Source organism: Erythrolamprus reginae, chromosome 11 (genome assembly GCF_031021105.1).
Source record: "Erythrolamprus reginae isolate rEryReg1 chromosome 11, rEryReg1.hap1, whole genome shotgun sequence".
Taxonomy (NCBI): domain Eukaryota; kingdom Metazoa; phylum Chordata; class Lepidosauria; order Squamata; family Dipsadidae; genus Erythrolamprus; species Erythrolamprus reginae.
This window is the reverse complement of record NC_091960.1, coordinates 20,868,210-20,892,662: the sequence shown is the minus strand read 5'-3', so window position 1 is coordinate 20,892,662 and position 24,453 is coordinate 20,868,210. Positions and strand designations below refer to the sequence as shown.

At 43.2% G+C, this 24,453-nt stretch overlaps 2 protein-coding genes across 3 annotated transcripts in view; one reads left to right on the top strand and one right to left on the bottom strand.

Annotated features, from left to right (window-relative positions):
* The window catches only part of COL9A2 (collagen type IX alpha 2 chain), a 130,432-nt gene extending 128,593 nt beyond the window's left edge, over positions 1 to 1,839 (bottom strand). The window contains exon 1 of the mRNA XM_070764523.1: positions 1,819 to 1,839. Within this exon, the coding sequence (XP_070620624.1) occupies positions 1,819 to 1,824 (6 nt within the window). The 5' untranslated portion in view covers positions 1,825 to 1,839. The remainder of the gene's footprint in view (positions 1 to 1,818) is intronic.
* A 155-nt stretch (positions 1,840 to 1,994) lies between these two features.
* The window catches only part of LOC139174398 (stromal membrane-associated protein 2-like), a 78,916-nt gene continuing 56,457 nt past the window's right edge, over positions 1,995 to 24,453 (top strand). The window contains exon 1 of one of the 2 annotated variants that reach the window (XM_070764736.1): positions 1,995 to 3,249. In XM_070764736.1, coding sequence (XP_070620837.1) covers positions 3,147 to 3,249 — 103 coding nt within the window. In that variant the 5' untranslated portion in view covers positions 1,995 to 3,146. The remainder of the gene's footprint in view (positions 3,250 to 24,453) is intronic. The other variant, XM_070764737.1, reaches the window with a different exon arrangement.

Sequence of the window (24,453 nt, the reverse complement as noted above, 5' to 3'; positions counted from 1 at the left end):
CCGGGTTGAAAAATAGCGAAGTACCCTGTTCGCAATGGTTGGGGACGCAATAAACGGGGGATCACTGTAATAAAAAAACATCTATTAGAAGTTTGGAAAGACATAAAGAAAGACCACTTTTTAACTATTCCATTAGAAGCAATTTGCCACCCTAACTTAATGCAGGAAAGGAAGATACCAAAATACAAAGAATTAATAGATGACCAAATGAAATTAAGATCGAGAGAAAAACTACAAGAAGAGGGAATAATAATAGTGGCAATATATCCAGATACAGTCTAGATATCAAAAAGATATTAAAACATATTTATTTAGAAAGAGTAAAAATTTCTTAGGAAATCTGTTAATTACAAATCAGAGTAAATTAATAGGGAAAGCATATAAATACATGATAGGATATAAAAATATAGACCAGACTTTGAAAGACAATATAAGTTGGTATAAAAACCTAGGAAAAGAAATTGATTTAGAAACTTGGGAAAAAGTTTGGATATCCAATTGGAAAATGACAAAATCTGTTTCATTAAAAGAAAATCAAATTAAGATGTTCTATAGGTGGCACTTGCCACCAAACAGAATTGCCAAGATGTTTCCTAATATGTCCCCAAACTGTTGGAAATGTAAGCACGAAATAGGCTCCTATTACCACCAGTGGTGGACTTGCCATAAAACCAAATTACTGTATATTGGAATATAATAGAAAAGTGGATAAAAGAAATTACTTCACAGGATATAAAGAAAACTCCAGATTTTTTTAAATTAGGTATAACGAAACAAAAATACAAAAAGAATATTTTTTCTTAATTACTCATATTTTGACAGCAGCTAGAATAGTATATGCACAAAATTGGAAGGGAGAAGATATCCCCAAGGATGACATAATAAGGAAAATTATAGAATGTGCTGAAATGGATATGATGACAAGGTGGTTAAATAATCAAGAAAAATCAGATTTTTACAATATTTGGAATAAAAAGACTTGAAAATATGTAAATGTATTAATGTATTAAATAGTTTATTTTTCTATAATTATAGGTATTAATGGTTAAATTACATAAAAACAAAAATTCTTCTTTTCATTTAAATTACTATGTTAATTTTACAAATTATTAGTATATTCTTTTTCTGTATTAGAAAGACTTCTACAATAAGTGGGGTAATTGTAGCCCCAAATATATGTTAAATGTATGTATGTCTCGTTTGTCCGTTTTATGAAAATTAATAAAGATACTTTAAAAAAAAAAAGAATCTGGATAGGTCAACCGTGGATAATCTAAGGGTTAAGTGTTGCGGGTTTGGGGATGACACTATGGAGTCCGGTAATGAGTTCCACCTTTCGACAACTCGGTTACTGAAGTCATATTTTTTACAGTCAAGTTTGGAGTGGTTAATATTAAGTTTAAATCTGTTGTGTGCTCTTGTGGTTGAAGCTGAAGTAGTTGCCTGGAATAAAGTGTTATATATAAGGAATTTATGATTGATTATTAAAATGTATAACTGTGTACTATTGTAATATTGTAGTACTTTAAGGTATATTGATTTATGTATGGAGTGTTGAAGGAAAAATGTAAAAAACCTTTTGCAAAAAAAAAAAAAGAAATGAGATTTTTCTTTCGCCTCCACGGTTCTGCGAGCGATAAGCCACTTACAATTCACCCTGGCGGGCACCGTCCAACAAGGGCTTCCCCAACCGTATGAGAGGCCAGGGCTCAGAATCCAGCGGTTTCTCAAGTATACTTTTCCCTCCTTCCCCCACCAAAAGAAAAAGTTCGTGCTTTTCCTCACTACGATGTCCTTCCCTTCGCGTTCCTTCCTTACATTCATTCATCATTTTCCTTCCATTCACGCCTGGTCTACCAGCGGTCCTGTTTTGGTCCGCCTCTCGGCCTCCTCCTGGTCCTTGGATTGGCTCTTCGTCCTTCTTTGGCTTGCGCGCGCGCTCTCGCCTCAGAAATAGAGGCGGGTCGTAACTCACAGCCACGTCCGCCTTCCGCAGCCGGGGAGGGGGGATACGCCTGCCGGGGGCGGTGCCAGGCGGCGAGAGGGTGGGGGGAGCCGCTCGTCGGCCGCTGCCTGGCGACGCAACCGGGTAGGCGGGCTTGCACAGGCTCCTCCTCCTCTTTCCCGTCCCTCCTTTCTTCTCCTTTTCTATCCCCTCGCACATACAAGAGGGGGCGGGGGGTTTCACTTTCTGAGGCCCCTTTTTTATTTAGCAATTATACCCCCAAGTCTGAGGGGAACGGGGCTGGGGAGGGGATCCGTTAAGGGCTGTAGGAGGTTGTTAGGAGGGGGGGGGGAACTTGGTGCCTTGGAGACAGTATTTGGGGAAAGGAAAGGAGGGGAGGTGAAGGCAGCCGCCCAGCCCCTCCGTTGCCGGCGGGGGGGGGGGAGAGATCGCTTTCTTCCTTTTGCCCTGCTGGGGTGAGGTCTCTCCTTGAGACTGGGGTCCCAAGCTGGGACTTGGGGAGCTTCAGAAGAGGAGAGGGGACTCATGGCCCTGTCAGAAAATCCCCACTGATTTGGGGGGGGGGGGTGTCCTCAGGGGTTAAGGCCTGGGTGGTAGAGGGAGCAAGGGGGCTGCTGCCTGTGTCTGCCTGCTTGGAAGTGGGTGGTCTAGAAGCCCAAAGAGGTAGGGGACATCCTGAGCCTGCAGAGCCACCACCACCCTCCCAACGGTGGGCATGGTTGCGCCTGGCATCTTGGAAATTTGCCATCAGGGTGGCCTGGATTAAGCCGGTGCCATCTGGGATCCAGGAAGAGGCTGCCAGAGGCTTTGCAGGTGTCTCCATCAACCTGCCTTTGTCTCAACCAGCCTGTGTCCTGGGCATTTGACATCAAGGCAATGGAGAAATGCTCTCAAAGCTTTCAAAGGACAACCTTGAAGGAGGAGGAGGAGGAGCAGGACATCTGCTGAGAACCGAAAGAGGAAGTCCTGCCTGGAGGTTATCTTCTCAAGTCAACGGCAGCTGGTTATGTAGAAGGGAGTAGGGAAAGCCCTGGGTAACGGCGCTTGGCTCTCTCTTTCTCTCTCTGAATTGCATGGCTAGAGAGGCTCCTTTGAAGCACTGAGGAAGGAAAGGGTCTTCCTTCCTTTAAATCTCCCCCTTCATTTCTTTGCACTTCTAAGAAGCCAGCTTTGATCTGCAATGACAGGGAAATCCGTGCGGGATGTGGACAGATACCAGGCTGTCCTTACCAACCTGCTGCTGGAAGAGGAGAACAAATACTGTGCAGATTGTCAGGCAAAAGGTAACCTGCATGGCTTGTAAATATGAGTGTGTGTGTGTGTCTGTTTGTCTTTGGGGCCAGAATGGTCCTTGGATTTATTTAATCTTCCACGTAGAAAGAGTAGCAAATAGATGTGACTAAGCATGGCCTATTTTTTGTGTGTTTGAAAGGAGAGTGTTTTGCCAGTAGCAAGAAATACAGGTAAAAAGCTTTTGCTGTTTGTAAGCAGCACCATAGTGTTGGTTCTAGCCGCAAGCGTTGTGCATTTCAGGTTGTTTTTCTTGAACCCAGGAGAGGGCACTTCTAACCCCCTACTGCAATACTGTAGTATGCAATGCAGGTTCCTTTCTTGGAAATATTTGCTGTGAAGGATCTGTGGCTGGGCAGGTTGGTGCTGAGTATTAGAGTGGGTGCAGAAATAGAAAGGTGGTTGGCTTTCATGAGAAGGGAAGAAACCCAATTGTAATTTAGGGGATGCTTGTTTGCAGTTTGTTACATAATGGCGTCAAAAGTTGGCAGCAGTCGTGGTTGCTGGTAATCTACCTAGAGAAAGCAAATTGGCATTCAATACCAGTACTTGGCTTTACTTTGGTTCACATGTAGAGAAGCATCAGAAAAGAAATAGGGGTAGGGTAATCTAGCAAATATTTGATTCAGTCAAAAAGAAAAATCAGCTTTGAATTTTGAACTTTTTTTTTGCCTATAGCTGTTTGCCCAAGCAGGTATGTGCTTTTTAACAAATAAAATGTCCAGCTTCCTATCCATAAATGTCATACTTTTCTAGTTGACATGGTTGCAGGCAAGTTGGGAAACTTTACGTCTGAAAAGGGTTGGCTTTATTGTTTTCAAACTAATTATTATTTTCAAAATGTATATGACAAGAGTCTCAGGAAGGCTGATTAAAGATAGTGACCCTAAATTACTTTTAGAAGATACATCAGAAGAGTTTAGTCATGATATAATTGCTTTTACCCTGGGGTCAAAAACTGAAACATTTGGAGAATGGAATGTTGTTTTTTGTTAGTTGGTTTGTTTATTTTGCTTCTTGCATATATTGGCTTGTTTGCTTAAGTTGGATGGTTATGGTTTGCTTTTGCATTCACTGCTTGGAGGCAACTGCTCCTTGCTAGTGATAATGTCTCATGGTCAGGTTAGCGACCCAGAAGACAGTACAGGGACTTTTGCCTCCATTTATGAAGAAAAATATAGATGATGTACAGTAGTTCAAAGTCCTGTAACATTAAATATATATTCAAGCAAACTTAACTTGGAAGTCAAGTAGCACATTAAAAATGCTATGTAAACTCTATGAATTCAGTTTACAAAGCAACACCAAGTCTTCGGAGAAGGGCAGCATACAAGTCTAATAAATAATAATAATAATAATAATAATAATAATAATAATAATAATAAGAAGAAGAAGAAGAAGAAGAAGAAGAAGAAGAAGAAGAAGAAGAAGAACAACAACAACAACAACAACACCTGCTTTTGTACATAGGAAATAATCAGCTTAAGTTTTACTTTGAATCAATTTTTAACTAAACTTTCACTGTATACATATATATCTTTGGCTCCCCATGTTATGCTGTTTCATCTTTTATCCTAAAACGGAACGGGGGTGGGGGGAGAAACTTCCTACTCTCTTCAGGGCCATTTGCTTGTTATCAGTTGTTGGGTTTAAAATGATCAGAAAGAATCTGGTAGCTCCTGTTTCAACCAGCAAACGTTATTAAACCACCTAAGTTTTTCTCCCCTTTTCCACCTTTTAGCTGCAGTTCACTTCATGAGACGCATAAATGGATGGTAGACACGGGTTATGTAGAGTCGCTTGCTTGAGATTGGCATTCATAGAAATTCATGTGTGCTTGTGTCTGTGCATTATAGAATATCTCATAGATACTCTAGCCATCTGATAAGATGAGCCATGGCTCACCAAAGCTTTAGCCTTTTAATAATTGAATAAAATTTGTTAGAAAAGGTGATGTCCGAGACTTCGCTACTATAGACTTTCCTCTTACAATAGGTTGCAAATGGTCGAGCAAATAGCTTTAGCAGTTGAATTGCAGGATTAGGTATAACGGTTATTAGATTTTAATTTTTGATATAGATAACCTTATATAGCCTCATTAAAGAAAGTATTGTTTTTTTAAAAAAAGACCAGATTTCTTTATGGATAGGTCAGCACTACAATACTAAAGAAACTGTAAATGCCAGCATTGCAAAATGCTTTATTTTGGCTTTTTGATGGCTCATTTGCTATTGTGTCGTCTTCTTCCTGTTCCTTTATCGAAGAGTCCCATTTCTGAGAAAAGTTTCTTGACTTTATTTTGCATGTTTTCCATGTATTTGTGGTACTGACTGTTCTAGCCTTCCTCTTCTGGAAGGTTGAATGACACAGAATATAGAATAGCAGAGTTGGAAGTGTTCTGCACAAAAATGGAGATAGCATTTGGGACAAATGGCTGTCTGGTCTCTTCTTAAAAGCCTCCAATGATGAACACCCACCACCACGTCCTGAGGCAAGCCATTCCTCTGATTAATTGTTCTAACTGCCAGGAAATATCTCTTTAATTCTAGGTTGGATTGCTCTTTGATAAACTTCCATCCCTTATTTCTTGTCCTACACGTAGATGCTTTGGAAAACAGGTCAACCCCCTTCTGTCTGTGACAGCTTATGATGGTTCCCTAAGAAGCCAAACTTTGACTTGCTTTTGTGACACTTAGCTAGAAATGCTTTCTAAATATTTCCTTATTTTTAAACCATAGTAGGTTTGCAATTGCACTTTTAATTAATGTCAAACTGTCCATGTTATTAAAATGAGAAATAAAAATATATCATAATTTTAAATTCAAACTATCTTGCGTATACAAATTATACTTTTTATTGCAGCAGATATTTAAGAGCATAATCAAGGAGTACTGGTAAACAAACATTATTTTTTTTAGAAAAATAGATTTACCAGCAGGAGAAGAGTGAATAAAAATAAAGATATGCTAAGCAGTAAATCAGTCAACTCTGCAGTCACCTATCTATCCATGTTCAAGCTGAAGATAGGGTTGAGGTTCTTAAATAGTTTAATGGGGCGGGGGGATTCAAAGTACTATTAAAATACTGCTGGATATTAAAATATCCTATATTTAAAACTATAGAACAATATTAAAATTGAATAAATATGCAGTAAATAGCCATCATACTGTACATAGGGTGAACCATAAACATTTAGTCTAAGCTAAAAATTCTACCCTTATTTAGAAAAATGTAGGCATTAAAATCTCACGTTAAGAGAACTCCAAACCGAGAGGTGGTAGAAGCCCATATGCAGAGTTATTCATGAATAATGTCCAATTTAAATTAAATTCTGTATCAAATTTCCTATTCAAATATTGTACCTTTTCCCCCTTTTTACCCCGTGTCTATTCCTAGAACTTAGTTTGCCATTTTGCTGCAGAGGGGAGTATATGTGAGCCTACAGCATCTGGGTCAATGTTAACGTATAGAGAGCCAACTTAGTATCCTTCATGGAAATATAAGGTTTGGCAATATTTAATAGAAAAATATCTGGTTGGAAAGAGAATTCAACTTAAAGAAAATCATGACATCAACTTCCAGAACTTTTAGCTCTACAGCATTGCCACCAAAAATTAAACAGTGGTGTATTTTCAACTCTTTTTTTTTAGAAAATGAGTTTTCTTAAATATATATATATATAGGCCTGAGAAGAAGACCAGAAGTAATAAATGAAAACTTATCAGAGAGGTCCAACTTACTAAGGAGAAATTTCCTGACTCTGAGCACAATTAATCAGTGGACTGGCTTGCTTTCAGAAGTTGTGGATGCTCCAACACTAGAGGTTTTTAAGAAGAGATTGAATAGCCACTTGTCCAGGATGGGATAGGGTCTCATGCATGGACAGGGAGTTGGAGTAGAACAGGGGTCTCCAACCTACAAAGCTGGCTAAAGAATTCTGGGAATTGAAGTCCACAAGTCTTAAAGTTGCCAAGGTTGGAGACCCCTGAACTAGAAGACCTCCAAGGTTCCTTCCAACTTGGTTATTGTGTATTTTGAGTTATTGTATTTGTTTTAGCAAATAATAGTGGAATAATATGCCAGTGTAAAACATTTTATTCCATTTTTCCTTAGGGATAATGACTGCAGTTCATTTAAATACTAGTGTCATTCCTATTACAGCATGCAAATTGTCCTGTTTAAATTCTGCGTTCATTTAATCAAATAAATCAGAATCCGACAGGAGTTGGGCGGCTTAGAAGTATAACTAATAAATAGTAAATAAATAAATGATTTCTGAGTAGTATTTCACTAAACGATTTAGAATAATCTCCAATGAATGTTTGGAGTTTTGTGTTACAAGCTTTTGTTTTTGTAATTCCTTTAGAACAGGGTAATTTCTTCAGATATATTTTATTCATTTATTTAAACAATTTACTATGGCAGTCCATGATTTGTCTTATAACACATTAAAATTATTAAATTGGAAATAATAAAAAGAACAATATTAGCTAAATAAAATTGTTGAATCCAATAAGGTAGTTCTGACCAGTCAAGAATGACAGAGAGAAAGAGAGAGAGAGAGATGGGTTTTGAGCTTTCCGGGGATCCATGAAGTAGATTTGTTTGTTTCTAGTTGAACAATAATAGTGAAACTATTATTGTTAGCCAATACCTCCAGTAGGCAGAGTTTGTCACCTCAAGTGATAATGTTCGTCCATCGTGTTCGAAGAGAACTTTGGCGTCTAACAGGTTGTGGGCTGTCCATGATGTGTCTGCAGGTGGCTGGTAAGGCCTATAAGCAGGGGTGGGATACTGCCCAGATGGGGTGGGGACGCAGTGGGGTAACAAAAAGCACCCAATTTGCACTGAAAGATGTTAAAAGAAAATGTCCTGCATAAGCCACGCCCACAGTGTGGTAGTAAAAATTTTGGTAGCCCTTCACTGCCTATAAGGGTATGAAATGTTCTGCCATATGTTGGGCAGACATGTGGGCACCATTGTTGCAGCATTTACGGCTCTGGCTTTGCGGAGTGCTCGCTTCTCTTTTGCTGTGGATCAGCATATCACCTCAAATACTCTGTAAATAGTTGCATTGTTCGGGGTAGCCTTGTAGTCCATTTCATGAGGTTTGAAAACATCTGGGTTAAAGAGTTAATCATTAAATTTCAGTTGGAAAAGTTTATAATGTGGATGTAAAATATGACATGTTTTCTCCATTCCTCATCCATTAGTTTACAGTAGGAACTGCAGAAATCCAAACTGTTGCTTTGCTCTTTGCTAATATGAAAATAGTTTTCAGAGTTTACATTTTGAGAGTCAGTTTGGTATTTGGCCTGGTGAAGGCATCGTAGCTAGAAACCAGGAATTGTGAATTCCAGTCCCATCGTGTGCCAGTCACTCTCTCAGCCCTAGGAAGGAGGCAGTGGCAAAAACTTCTGAAAAACCTTGCCAAGAAAATGTCAGGGACCTTCCAGGCAGTCTCTGAGAATCAGACATGATTGAAGGGAAGAGAAAAAAAACTTTTGAGGAAACAGATACAGTTGGGGGAATAATACTTGGCCACTATCTTAACTAAACTATCATTGGTTCTCCTTGTAATCATCAATAAAACATTTGCCAGAATCTCTTTTTTTACATTGAAATGATTTCATGCCTGATAATTGGGCTGGATAAGGATATGCCTGGGAAACAGCCATGATTTAGATATCCTTTTCATTGGTAGACATTGAGTGTTCACCTTCCTTTGTCATATCTCATACTTATTGGTTGATAAGATTAGACAAAAGCTTTCAATTGTACTAAGCAAAGGTATCCTTCCTTCTTTACAGGTAATCCTTGATTTATGGCTACAACCAGGCCTCAAATTTCCATTGTCTAAGCAAGATGGTTGGAGTCAGCATTCAGATAGGGTTTTCCTCATCCAATTACATCGAGGACTGAGCCTGTCAATCAATTAATAGATCCGGCCTCCATCTTGCCTCTATATCCAGTTTAAACTCAGTCCTCCAATAGGAGATTATATGATCTTCAGACATTGCAACATTATGTGACCATGGGGATGTGGCAATGGCCATAAGTGTGAAAAAGGGTCATTTGTTGCTTTTTTCAGTGCTATTGTAACTTTGAACGGTCACTAAACAAATGATTACAAGTCGAAAACTGTGTAATCTAATTTGAATATGCTCTTTCTTTTTAAACTCCTTGTTGGTGTTTCAAAGTTTATTTTCTCAGATTAAGGTTTATTTTGCATCTTTCATGAAATTTTGGTTGAGTGGATTGACTTCAGAATCTGAAAAGCTTGTTTGTTCTGATAAATATACAGGTAGTCTTTAGCTCACAGACACATTTGGGCTTGGAGCATCCCATTACTAAATGAAATGGTTGTTAAGCGAGACACGTAATTTTACAACCCCTTTCGCAGCAGTTGTTTGCACAAATATTCAAGCAAATTGGGTTTCCTCTGTTGAGTTTGTTGAAAGTCAGGTGGGAAAGTCACAAATGGCAATCAGATGAGCTCAGGGCAATGCAATTGTCCTAAATATATGCCAGTTGATGAGCCCCCAAATTTTGATGATGTGATCATAGGGACGTGAAGGTGATTGTAAGTATGAGCTGTAACTTTGAACTGTCACTAAATGAATGGCAAACAAACAGCCCATTTTGCTTGTTTAGTTTAACTGTTAGGGAAATTATTTTCTTTTCTTTTTTTCAGTTGTGGACAATAACAGTTCAGTAACCATTTCACCTCGTATCAGTCAACCATTTCGGTTTTAGTTCATGTGGGAGAGTTAAATATAAGATATATTATTGGTAATGAGTATTTACTCAGTGAGATGCCCTCTGTTTTCCCTGAAGGCTCAGTTGCTAGAGAGGCATGGCTGATACACCTGCCACTTTTTCAAGATGGCAGAGATCTGTGCGTGAGGTTTGGGTGCTGTTTCCTCTTTCTTCCCATGGATGGAGAGCAAACTGTTACATTTACTGTTTTGGTTTTTTTTTACATCTCCCTAATTGTGTCTTCATTGTTTTTTTTAATGCTCCCCCCCCCCTGTTGTTCCATGTATGGATTCTCAGAATAATAGCTGTCATAAACCGATTTCTCTTTCATTTTATAGCTAACTGGAATGACTTTTATCTGGAAAGGCCTTTTCGCTTGACCAAAATGTATACTGTGTTACTTATCTTTTCCTGATAAATTTCTCCCCTTTTTGTTTCATCTTCATTCTGTGTATATATTTTGTCTCTGGGTGTGTTGATCCGTGGATAAACTTGTGCTCAGGTCAATCCTTCCCTAATGCATCTCTTGAGGAAGGCTGAGAATGCAAGCTTCTTCGAATCCTAAATATAAACACCTCAGATATTAGACGTTAGTTAGTTAGCTGGATGCTGAGTGCTTGTTCTCATAGAGTCTAGACATCAATTTTGTCAGATGTTTTCTCCACTAAAAAAATGAATGTATAATTTTATTTTTCCCCAATTGAGATATATCACTATAAACTACTAGATATTCTGGATAAAAAAATACAAGCTTCGTTGCTGAAGTTAAGAGACATGATGCCTTTTCTCCACTAGATCTGTATCATCTAGAACCGTGATGGCAAACCTCTGATTTAGAGCAGAGGTCTCCAATCTTGGAAACTTTAAGATTTGTGGGCTATTTATTTATTTATTTATTTCATTTATATGCTGCTCAATCCTATAGGACTCAGGGTGGCTTACAACAATAAAACCATACAATAAACGTTGAAGTCAAATATTAAACAATAAAACCATTAATATAATCCATCAATATTAATAACAATAAAACCTCTAGACTAACCAATATAATTATACACTCATACCAATCAAACCACGATTTGGCTAGAACTAAGAGGTTAACACTAACAGCCCTCAGACCTGCCGGCAGAGACAGGTCTTCAAGTCTTTTCAGAAGGCCAGTAGGATAGGAGCAGTATGGACAGCCGGGGAGGGGGTAGTTGGTCCCAAAGGGGCCACCACAGAAAAGGCCCTCCCCTGCAGCCCCACCAATCAGCACTACTTAGTCGACGGGGCCTGGAGAAGGTCAACCCTGTGGGATCTAATTGGTCTCTGAGAGGTATGCAACAGGAGATGGTCCCACTGTGGATTTCAAATCCCAGAATTGAGTTGAAGTCCACAACTCTTAAAAGTTTCCAAAGTTGGAGACCCCTGGTTTAGGGGACCTATAAGTAACAATCCTAATATTTAAACAAGAGTATCTTTTAGAGCAAATTATCAGCTTACATCTACAAACACTGATTTGCAAAGCAAATAGTTGTGTAAAGTTGCTGTTTTCCTGACATTGTTTTGTATACTCTTGAGCAATGAGGTCCTTGCCCTGCGGCAGTACTCAGGTCCGAGTGAAAGAAAATTGTCCTAATTTGCTGTCTTATAATAGGTTACCGTATATACTCAAGTATAAGCCGACCCGAGTATAAGCCGAGGCACCATTTTTTGGCACAAAAACTGGGAAAACTTATTGACCCGAGTATAAGCCGAGGTTAGAAAATGCAGTGGTTAATGGTAACTTATAAAAATGGAAACCAATAAAATTACATTAAATGAGACATCAGTAGATTAAATGTTTTAGAATATTTATTTTAAAGAGGGTAAACAATATTTATTTCAAAGTGGGTAAATAAAAGGAATCTGATATTTACAATAAATTAAATAAAATTAAATAAATTAAAAAGTAAAAAAAGTAGTTCAATCAGCAACCAAGCTAAAACCTATGAGTCAAAATCCCTCAAAACAGGATTTTAGAGACTTAATTTTTCTCTCTATAATCCAATGATAAAGTAGAGAGAAGAACAAAACAATGTTTTTTCAAATTCAAATTGCACAATAATTTCACAAAATTCTTTTTCCCATCTAAGAATAAAAGATTTTCAGAGACATAAAATTGCATAACATTCTACCAAACTACCCCAAGCCATGCAGCCAAGTTAATTACTGAGTAAATTTATGTACAGGATTGCATATTAAATCAACTCTTTATTCTGAGTTAAGCCTTACAGATTTCAATAGGACTTACTTACAGGCAACTGCACAGATGGACTGCAGTTTTAAGCATATCTATCAGCAAGTTCCCAAAAAACTGAGACTTATTCTGAGGTAAATCCACACAGAAATAACAATAGATTTAAATCCAAGAGGTAAATATTAATATTATTTTAACACTAAAACTTAATGCTAAGTGAGTACAGAAATGCTAAACATCTTAAGTATTCATGAATCTCTATGGGGTAGAAGAAAGCAGCATAATGTATCTTATTTTTACAATCTACTGGCAGGCTAAAATTAGTACGATTGTATATTGCTTGTACCATAACAAATCTACAGAATGAATCCAACAAAGCCCTTAAAAAGTACCCAATTCCTTTTTCTTTTTCTTCTACCCTTCTTCCTTCTCTCTCTCTCGCTCTCTGTCTCGCTCTCTGTGTCTCTTGAGAGAGAGGGGGGAGGGAGGGGGGAACTTTATCAAAGTTCTATAGAAAGGAGACTTTGAAAAAAAGCAGAGAGAGAACTTACCTCAAAATCTAATCAGGGAATTAGTGCAGTAATTGTACAAGCTGGAAACTTTGCTGGACCCGGGGAAAGGAAGGCAGCTGCAAGATGCCGACAGGAGCTCCAAGAGGGAAGTAAAAGGGAGCTCCGAGTGACGCGGCTGTGGGAAGGGTAGGGCAAAGTTGTCAGCCAACTGCTCCGACGGCGTGTGAGAGAGGAACAGACGATGCGAAGGTCGGGGGGGGGGACTCATGAAGCAGGAATCCCCTCCCCCCTGACTTCGCATCGTCTGTTCCTCTCTCGCACGCCGTCGGAGCAGTTGGCTGGCAACTTTGCTGCGTCACTCGGAGCCCCGTTTTACTTCTCTCTTGGAGCTCCTGTCGGCGCCTTGCAGCTACCTTCCCTTCTCCGGTCCAGCAAAGTTGCCAGCTAACTGCTCCGACGGCGTGCGAGAGAGGAACAGATGATGCGAAGGTGGGGGGGGGATTCCTGCTTCATGAGTCCCCCCCCCACCTTCGCATCGTCTGTTCCTCTCTCGCACGCCATCGGAGCAGTTGGCTGGCAACTTTGCTGGACCGGAGAAGGGAAGGCAGCTGCCCTACCCTTCCCACAGCCGCGTCACTCGGAGCCCCCTTTTACTTCCTGTTTGGAGCTTCTGTCGGCGCCTTGCAGCTACCTTCCCTTCTCCGGTCCAGCAAAGTTGCCAGCCAACTGCTCCGACGGCGCGAGAGAGGAACAGACGATGCGAAGGTGGGGGGGGGACTCATGAAGCAGGAATCCCCTCCCCCCTGACTTTGCATCGTCTGTTCCTCTCTCGCACGCCGTCGGAGCAGTTGGCTGGCAACTTTGCTGGACCGGAGAAGGGAAGGTAGCTGCAAGGCGCCGACAGGAGCTCCAAGCAGGAAGTAAAAGGGGGCTCCGAGTGACGCGGCTGTGGGAAGGGTAGGGCAGCTGCCGGGCTCCCGCGGTGCGCCCTCTTGTGGTCACCCGGCGCCCTCTTGTGGTGACCCGAGTATAAGCCAAGGTCGGGTTTTTCAGCCCATTTTTGGGGCTGAAAAACTCGGCTTATACTCGAGTATATACGGTATTTAGTGACAAATGTGCTGGATGCTGTAATCCGAAGCAGACTTCCTTCTCTGTAGAAAACGTACAGATGCAGGAAGTCCTCAACCTACAGCCTACTCATTTAGTGAAGGTTCAAAGTTACAGTAGCACAGAAAAAAGTGACTTGTAATTGGTCCTCACACTTAAGACCATTGCAGCACCCACACACAGGCAAAGTTGAGAAACAAAATTGGGACACTTGGAAACCGTTTAAGTGTTTAAGCGTCTCGGTTCCTGCGATTGCCATTTGCGACTTCCCCAGCTGCTTCCAACCTAATCAATGTGGGAAGACAGATCGGCTTGAAAACCGTATGATTCACTTAACAACTACTGTGATTTGCTAACAACCCCAGCAAAAAAAATCACAGAATTGGGCACAACTCTCTTAACAACTGCCTTGCTTAGCAGTTGAAATTCTTATTCGTTCGTTCATTCATTCATTCATTCATTCATTCATTCATTCAGTTTGTCCACCATGTATTAGATCGCGGGTATAAGTATGTTGTGAGCCGCCCCGAGTCCACAGAGAGGGGCGGCATATAAGTCCAATAAATGAATGAATGAATGAATGAATGAATGAATGAATGAATAAACAAACAAACAAACAAACAAACAAACATGAACACGAGCAAGGAATGAGTACAAATAAATGGGGACAGTAGGACAGGGACGGTAGGCACAGTGGTGCGCTTATGCGCGTCCCCTTCACGGATCTCTTAGGAATGGGGTAAGGTCCATGGTAGACGGTTGGTTGGAGAAAGTTGAAGCTGTGGTGGTTAGAGCATATAACAATGGAATCAGATAGAGCATTCCAGGCATTGACCACTCTACTGCTGAAATTGTATTGTCTGCAATCGAGTTTGGAACGGTTTGCCTTAAATTGGTATCCATTGTTTGCCTGTGTATTGTTGAGCTTGAAGTGGAAGTAGTCATTGACAGGTAGGATGTTGTAGCAGACAATTTTTTGTATTATGCTTAGGTGAGACTGTAGGTGGCATAGTTTCAGGTTATCTAAGTCCAAACGTTTGAGCCTAGTGGCATAAAGGATTCTGTTGTGAGCAGAGGAGTGGAGGACTCTTCTCGTGCAATATGTCTGGACCCATTCAATTGTATTAATGGATGATATACAATGTGGATTCCAGGTAGATGAGCTGTATTTAAGAATTGGTCTGGCAAAGGTTTTGTATGCCCTAGTTTGCAGTACAATGTTACTGGCGAAGAAGCTTCATGAGATTAGATTAACAACTTTTAATGCCTTTTTGGCAATGCTGTAACAGTGAGCTCTGGGGCTTAGATCATTTGAGATGAGTACTCCTAGGTCAATGATGGCAAACCTATGGCACGGGTGCCACAGATGGCATCTGGAGCCATATCTGCTGGCACATGAGCCGTTGCCGTAGCTCAGCTCCAACGTGCATCTGTGTGCTGGCCAACTGATTTTTGGCTCCCACAGAGGCTCTGGGAGGACGTTTTTGGCTTCCAGAGAGACTCCAGGGGGTGGGGAAGGGCGTTTCACATAGTTCTGATTTCAGTTTCAAATTCTGGTCTCAGTTGTGGTCGTAAACTGAGGATAATCCATAGTGCAGTTTGGGCAAAGAAGCAAAGAGTGAGGGGCATAGCAATAATTTGAGACACACACTTTTTTCTGTCACCTTCTGGCCTCCTATAGATCTGAGCAGGAAAGCAATTTAACCAGGAACATCCTTCATTTAGATTGACTGTTAAAACAGAATCTGGCAAGTCCTGACTGGGCTGCTCCTCCTTCCTCTTTTGCTCCCCAGTGAGTGAGAAGTTGGTGATAAATCAACGGCTTGCCGCATCCACCTGAGTCACTTCCTGATACTAGCTCACTTCTCAAGACTTAAAATAAGGCTGATGTGATGAAATGTTGTGAGGGGATGGGAGGGAGGGAGGATTCCAGAGGAGTAAGAGGCAACTCATCCCAGATATTACGAGTGAGGGAAATAATCATTTGTAATAGTTCTCATGATATAGGTAGTGCTCAACATACAACAGTTCATTTAAAGATTGTTCAAAATTATGGCATTGAAAAATGTGCCATTGTTCATGCTTAGAATCATTGCAGCATCTCTCCTGGTCACATGGATCAAAATTCAGATGCTTGACAAGAGGTTCATATTTATGACCATTGCTGTGTCCCAGTGTCCGCTTTTGGGACCTTCCGACAAGTAAAATCAATGGGGACAACCATTAACAGCCCTATGATTTAACTTAATAAGTGCACTTCTGGCAAGAAAAGTTGTAAAAATGGGGCAAACTCACTTAACAAACATTTCACTTAAGCAACATAAAAATTGGGCTCTATTGTGGCTGTAACTCGAGGACTACCTGGATATTGTAGCTGCAGGTACCAGAGTGATAGATTTTTCTGGCAAGCATTTGTTTCTAGGTGTTACACCACAAAGCCCTTCAACTTTCAAGAATCACCATGTGTCATTCTTAGTTTCAGGCCTGACTACTTCAATCTCTTTGAGAGGTCTTGCATATTACCACTGAGGGCTGATTGCATCACGGAAATGATTATTTAGCAGCCAATGACAGGTTTAATATGGTAGATACTTGATACGGTGCTACAACAAAGTAAATTCACTGAGGTAATTTTTTTTCCAGTTAGTTGCAGCTATATGTATGAAGTAAGAATTAAGAAAGCTTTTCCATCCAGTTGCATTCCTGTTACACTAAATGATGCTGTTGGTTGTGTTGAATGGGAACTCATGAACGTTAGACAGTATCAGAGAAAAGAAGATGGCTTAGGTCAGTGGTGGCAACCATATGGCAAAGGTGACGGGTGGCAAGTAGTGCCCTCTCTGTGGGCATGTACGCTGTCGCCCCAGTTGTGTTTCAGATCTTTGCCACGAATGCGCGCGCGATGGCCAGCTGGTCTTCAGAATAGAATAGAATTCTTTATTGGCCAAGGGTGATTGGACACACAAGGAATTTGTCTTTGGTGCATATGCTCTCGGTGTACATAAAAGAAAAGATACATTTGTCAAGAATAATGAGGTACAATGATTATCACAGAGTACAAATAAGCAATCAGGAAACAATAATAATAAAGATCATAAGGATACAAGCAACAAGTTACATTCATACAGTCATAAGTGGGAGGAGATAGGTGATAGGAATGATGAGAAGACTAATATGAGAAGACTGTTCTCCCATTTACCGGTTCCGGGTTGAGCGGTGTGGAGATGGTGGGTCTATCGCTCTCCTGAGACTACGGCGAAAAATCGTCGGGAATGGGCCAATCCAGCTTCGAAATGTCCCGAAGTCGGTCTGTTGTCTTGTCCCCCACTGAAGCAGCCAGAGACTGAGTGTTTTCGCTGCTGCTGGGGACGCTGGGGAGCGTTGGAGGCCGCAGGCTGCAGTGCCGATCAGCTGAGGCGCGGAAGATGGCGGCCACGCCTGAACTCTGAGTGAAAAATGCCGAAGGAGAGGAGAGAGGAGAGAAACTGTGAAGGTGGAGAGTTGGACCGAGCCGAGCTTCCTGGCGCGGCACTGGTGAGTGAGAGTGACCAGTGCCGGGGTGGTGGAGGCGAGATTCGAGGGTCGACGGAAAGGAGGGGAGCGGAGAGAACAGAGTGGAGTAGAGCAGAGACCAGCGCTGGAACTGAGGCGACCCTGCCTGCTCGTGAGACTGAAGCCGCTGACGATCCAGGCCGGTGGGAGCAACCTGCAGTCGGTGGTGGAGGGCACCTGAGAAGATATGGTGGGCGAGGAATATCCAGAAACAACAACCCCCCCCTATGGCACCAATGGGTGAGAGCTGCTGGTGCCAAGGGTGGGGGGACAAAATGGAATGAAAGAGACAGACGCCCAGTATGAGTGCTTACAGAGACCTGAAGAACTAGAGGGGGGTGAGAACTATGGAATTTACTGCCAGAACCATCATGGTCAATTAGACTGGGGTTATTGTTTATCATTTTAATCCCTGTTTTTGTCACCAACTGTCATTCCCCCCCCCCATTTTTCACTTTTTTTCCTCATCTCCTCAACTACTACTAAGACCATAGAAGAACTGCGCCCCTAGTGGCAAGACCATAGACTATAGTAAAAACAGCAAACTTTAAGACTCTGACTATATGGAAGATCTATAGAGGATTCGGACCTGGATTGGTTGATTGGCTGATGATTGTTATTAATTAAGATCTGATTTCGTATTATATATTTTTATACTATTTTATTAACTTTCTAACTTTTTATCTTATTAACTTATTTATAAGGATAATTTTAATGTTTTAGTGCTTTAATTTTTATTATCGCTATTTTATACTGTTACTGATTTAATTGTTTTTTAATATATTGGGGGGGCTAAGTAATGGATGACTGGGATAAATATGCCTGTGGGTATGAATGGAATGATTGGTATAACTGGGTTGGGGGAGGGGGTTATGGTATGGATGAGTTGACTAATAGTGGTGTGAATGATAGATTTGGCCCACCTGAAGCTCGGGAGACAGGAGAGGAAGGGGCACCGATCTCTGGGGTGGCAGAGGGTCGGAATATCCCTGTGTTGCTGGGGAGAGGCAGATATGGCGGGGGCCACAGAGCTAGCCGTTCCAGGGGAACGAGGGACCGTTGCTTATTAACAGTCCCTTGTTCCGGCTCTGTGAGCCTAATCTTGGGTACTGGTGATGAGTGTAACTCTGGCCCTGGACTCAGGTTGCTGCTGCTTAATGCCAGGTCGGTGGTAAATAAAGCTCTCCTCATCCGGGATCTGATCCTGGATGAGGAGGCCGACCTGGCTTGTATTACTGAAACCTGGCTGGGCCCAGAGGGAGGTGTCCCTCTCTCTGAAATTTGCCCAGCCGGGTTTCAGATATGGCACCAACCTCAACCCCAGGGAAGGGGGGGAGAAGTGGCTATTATAGCCAGGGAGAGCCTTTGCCTGTGTAGACTCATTGCTCCGGAAATTGCGGGTTGCGAGTCTCTCTTGCTGAAGTTGGACTTAGGTGTTCAGGTGGGCTTATTTCTCACGTACCTGCCTCCCAGCTGCGTGTCAAAAGCCCTGCCTGTGCTACTCGAGGAGGTAGCCGGGTTGGCGGTGGAGTTCCCCGGACTCATTGTCCTGGGGGACTTCAATCTGCCGTCACTCGGCGAAACCTCTGGACTGGCACAGGAGTTCATGGCCACCATGGCAGCCATGCACCTGACTCAAGTAATACAGGGTCCGACTCACGAGGGAGGGCGCGCACCTGACATGGTATTCCTTTCCTAGCAATTGAGAAATGGTCTGAGACTAAGGGGCTTAGAAGCATTGCCTTTGTCATGGTCAGACCATTTTCTACTACGGCTTGACTTCCTGGCTCCAATCCTTCCCCGCAGGGAGGCGGAGCCAATGAAGATGTTCCGCCCCAGATGCCTGATGGACCCAGAGGGCTTTCAGATGGCGCTTGGGGTTATTCCAGAGGCACTCATCCACAGTTCGGCGGAGTCTCTTGCGGAGGCCTGGAATACGGCTGCTGCAGGGGCTCTAGACCGGATTGCACCTTTGCGACCTCTCCGTGGCGCTAGACCCCGTAGAGCTCCATGGTTCAACGAGGAGCTCCGGGAGTTGAAACGCCAAAAGAGACGTCTAGAGAAGCGATGGAGGAAGAGCAGGTCTGAATCTGATCGAACACTTGTAAGAGCTTTTATTAAGACTTACAAAGTGGCGCTCAAGGCAGCAAGATGCGCGTACCATGCCGCCTTGATTGCATCAGCGGAATCCCGCCCGGCTGCTCTGTTTAGGGTGACCCGCTCCCTTCTTAATCAGGGGGAAGTTGGGGAGCCCTTGCAGAGTAGTGCCGAGGAGTTTAACACGTTTTTCGCTGATAAAGTCGCTCAGATCCGGGCTGACCTCGACTCCAATTGTAAAACAGAGTCGACTGACAACGAGTCAGTCGAGGTGACTGGGGCACGTACTTGTCCACCTGTCTGGGAAGAGTTTGATCTGGTGACACCTGATGAAGTGGACAAGGCCATTGGAGCTGTGAGTTCCGCCACCTGTCTACTGGATCCGTGTCCCTCATGGTTGGTCTCGGCCAGCAGGGAGGTGACACGGAGCTGGGCCCAGGAGATTACCAACGCTTCCTTGGGGAGGGGAGTTTTTCCAACACTCTATAAAGAAGCGCTCGTGCGCCCCCTCCTCAAGAAGCCTTCCCTGGACCCAGCCGTACTTAACAACTATCGTCCAGTCTCCAACCTTCCCTTTATGGGGAAGGTTGTCGAGAAGGTGGTGGCACTCCAGCTCCAGCGGTCCTTGGAAGAAGCCGATTATCTAGGTCCCCAGCAGTCGGGTTTCAGGCCCGGTTACAGCACGGAAACCGCATTGGTCGCGTTGATGGATGATCTCTGGCGGGCCCGGGACAGGGGTTTATCCTCTGTCCTGGTGCTCCTCGATCTCTCAGCGGCTTTCGATACCATCGACCATGGTATCCTTCTGCACCGGTTGGAGGGGTTGGGGGGTGGGAGGCACTGTTCTCCAGTGGTTCTCCTCCTACCTCTCTGGCCGGTCGCAGTCGGTGTTAGTGGGGGGTCAGAGGTCGACTCCGAGGTCTCTCCCTTGTGGGGTGCCTCAGGGGTCGATCCTCTCCCCCTTGCTATTTAACATCTACGTGAAACCACTGGGGGAGATCATCCAAGGACATGGGGTGAGGTATCATCAATATGCAGATGATACCCAGCTGTACATCTCCACCCCATGTCCAGTCAACGAAGCGGTGGAAGTGATGTGCCGGTGCCTGGAGGCTGTTGGGGCCTGGATGGGTGTCAACAGACTCAAACTCAACCCGGATAAGACGGAGTGGCTGTGGGTTCTGCCTCCCAAGGACAATCCCATCTGTCCGTCCATCACCCTGGGGGGGGGGAATTATTGACCCCCTCAGAGAGGGTCCGCAACTTGGGCGTCCTCCTCGATCCACAGCTCACATTAGAAAACCATCTCTCAGCTGTGGCGAGGGGGGCGTTTGCCCAGGTTCGCCTGGTGCACCAGTTGCGGCCCTATCTGGACCGGGACTCATTGCTCACAGTCACTCATGCCCTCATCACCTCGAGGATCGACTAGTGTAATGCTCTCCACATGGGGCTACCCTTGAAAAGTGTTCGGAAACTCCAGATCGTGCAGAATGCAGCTGCGAGAGCAGTCATGGGCTTACCTAGGTATGCTCATGTTTCACCATCACTCCACAGTCTGCATTGGCTGCCGATCAATTTCCGGTCACAATTCAAAGTGTTGGTTATGACCTTTAAAGCCCTTCATGGCATCGGACCAGAATATCTCCGAGACCGCCTCCTGCCGCACGAATCCCAGCGACCGATTAGGTCCCACAGAGTGGGCCTTCTCCGGGTCCCGTCAACTAAACAATGTCGGTTGGCGGGTCCCAGGGGAAGAGCCTTCTCTGTGGCAGCACCGGCTCTCTGGAACCGAACTCCCCCCGGAGATTAGAACTGCCCCTACTCTTCCTGCCTTCCGTAAACTCCTTAAGACCCACCTTTGCCGTCAGGCATGGGGAAATTAAACATCTCCCCTGGGCACATTTAATTTATACATGGTATGCTTGTGTGTGTGTCTGTTATTACATGGGGTTTTTCTTAAATCTTTAAATATTTTAATTAATTGGATTTTGTGACTGTTTCACTTGCTGTGAGCCGCCCCGAGTCTTCGGAGAGGGGCGGCATACAAGTCCAAATAATAAATAAATAAATAAATAAATAATAGTCATAGTAATGCAGCCTTAGTGAATAGTTTGACAGAAGTGAGGGAGTTACAGTGGTACCTCTACCTAAGAACACTTCTACTTACAAACTTTTCTAGATAAGAACCAGGTGTTCAAGACTTCTCTCTGTGTTTACTGTTATATTCCAAACATCCTGTTGCATTAATATCCAGTGATGACCTGGTGAAAGGTCAACGTATTTTGTTCTCTGGTGCATCAGTGGCGGCCCTATTTGGACAGGGAGTCTTTGCTTACGGTCATTCATGCCCTTATCACCTAGAGGTTCGACTACTGAAATGCTCTCTATATGGGGCTACCTTTGAAGAGTGTTCGGAAACTTCAAATCATCCAAAATGCAGCCGTGTGAGCAGTTATGGGCCTTCCAAGGCATGCCCATACTTCGTCATCACTCCGTGGACTGCATTGTCTGCCAATCTGTTTCTGGACACAATTCAAAGTGTTGGTTATGACCTATAAAGCCCTACATGGCATAGGACCAGATTATCTCCGAGACCGCCTTCTGCTGCACGAATCCCAGCGTCCGGTGAGGTCCCACAGAGTTGGTCTCCTTAGGGTCCTGTAGACCAAACAATGTCGGCTGGCAGGGGCTAGGGGAAGAGCCTTCTCTGTGGAGGCTCCGGCCCTCTTGAATCAGCTCCCCATGGAGATTCGCACTGTCCCCCACCCTTGCCATCCAAAAGAGTTTAAAAACACATCTTTGCCACCAGGCCTGGGGACATTAGACCTTCCCCCTGACTTTTTTGATGATTGATACTAGTTACTAACAAAATACTGCATTTTATTCATGAAAAATTAGATGGTACACTGTATTGTTTGAATGTATGTTGAGAGAAAAATAAAGAAAATTTTACACCCCCCCTCCAAAAAAGTCCTTCCGCCGTCCCTCCATTAATTTCATTCTTCCTTCCTTCCTTCCTTCCTTCCTTTCCCTTCCTTCCTTGTTTCCTCCATTTCTCCTTCCTTCTTTTCTTCTTTCCTTCCTTCCTTGTTCCTTCCATTTCACCTTCCTTCTTTTCTTCCTTCCTTGTTCCCTCCATTACTCCTTCCTTCTTTCTTTCTTTCCTTCCTTCCTTGTTGCCTTCATTCTCTTTCCTTCCTTCCTTCCTTCCTTGTTCCCTCCATTTCTCCTTCCTTTCTTCCCTCCTTCCCTCTCTCCTTCCTTCATCTCCACTTCTCTCTTTCCTGCCCTCTCTTTCCCTTTTCTTTTTTCTCTCCACTTCTCTCTCTCTCTCTCTTCCCTCTTTTCCCTTTCTCTCATTCTTTCCCTCCAGGTCTCTCTCATTTCTGTGTACCTATCCCTCTCTCCCCCTTCTCTCTCTCATTTGTTTCTCTCTTCTCCCTCATTCTCTCTCTCTCTCTCAATCTTTCTCTCATTTCTCGCTCCCTTCTCTCTCATTTGCCTCTATTTTTTCTCCCTCATTCTTTCCCTCCATCATTTTCTCATTTCTCTCTCTTTCTCCTTTTCTCTCTCATTCCCTCTCCCTCTCCCTCCCCCCTCTTTACCTTGTGCAGCCAGCAGCAGCGTGTAGAAGGGGAAAAAAAGTGCAGACATTGCTCCGGTCCCTTCAGCCTGGGGATGGTGGGCCAGGGCTTCCCGCGCCTCTTCTTTCCAGGGTGGCGCCCCGCCAAGAAGAAAGAGCGAACAGAGGATCGGCATGGGTGGGCATCGTCTGGAGAGCCCGAGCAGCCGGGCAGGACTCTGATCCACAGGGGTTTCTCCCCACCCGACAGCTTGCTTGCTGGTTGCAGCTGTTGAGCAGGGAGAGTTACAAAGAAGTAGCTCCTACGAATCGTGAAAACCAGTTGTCAAAATGGTTTTTAGAAACTGGAACTTCGCTTTCGAAAAGATTAGGAAACGATTACAAGTTAGCGCCTGCCCAATACTGTCTCTTTTTCTCTTTCGATTATGTTGGGCGCAGGAGATTTGACATCTTAAGCAAGGGGCACAACTTTATTAATTCCTTAGAGTTACAACTCATCTTTTTCCCAAAATCTGAAGGCAACATGCATCTCTCTCTCTAACAACTGTTTCCCTTAAAAACAACTTTGTGAGATACATCACACTGAGAAAAAATAACTGGTACACAAGTATCTGATGTCAGTCCTTCAAGAAATGCCAGATGTGAGCACCAAAATCATTAATACTAATATTACTTTTATTATATGGCTACTATATGGTACCAGGATCTTGCAACTGAATCTGCATCCCCACAGGCCTTTATCCTAAAGAGATTTGGGGAGGGTCATAATTGAAATGCTTTCTCAGATTCCTTTTCTGCTTTGAGCTGGGATTACTCTGTTTGTTGTCTTTGCTGCAGGTCTTCCTCAAGGTTATCCTCATAGCCCATTATACCCAGTGAGTTTTTATAGCTAAGGGTGGATTTGAATCTGGACTTTCCCAGTTTAAATGGGATTTCGTGATCACTATACTGAAAAGCATACTAGCGCTCATGTTCAGATATAGCAAACCAAGATTGGAACACTATTCAATTCAGAAATCTGCTCATGCGCAGAAGCAAAATCTCACCGTGACAGAGACACGCACATAGCTCCATTTTCACTACCAGTGCTCAGTGTGGCCCGTACCAAGTAGCAACCTGATACTGGTCCAAGATCCCTCAAATTGGCTTCATGCCAAGGCAGGACTAGAACTCATAGTCCTCCCTGATGGATTAACCATTGACTAGCCCACGCTGGCACTCTAAAAACAATTGTAGAAGTATAATTCCAAATATTGTCTTCAAATCCAAACCATTGTACAAGTCAACTAAGTCTGTACGTCCATGATTTTTAAATACTGTATTGGTGAGAAATCATTTGATGTCTTAATCAAGGCTTCCTTTTTTA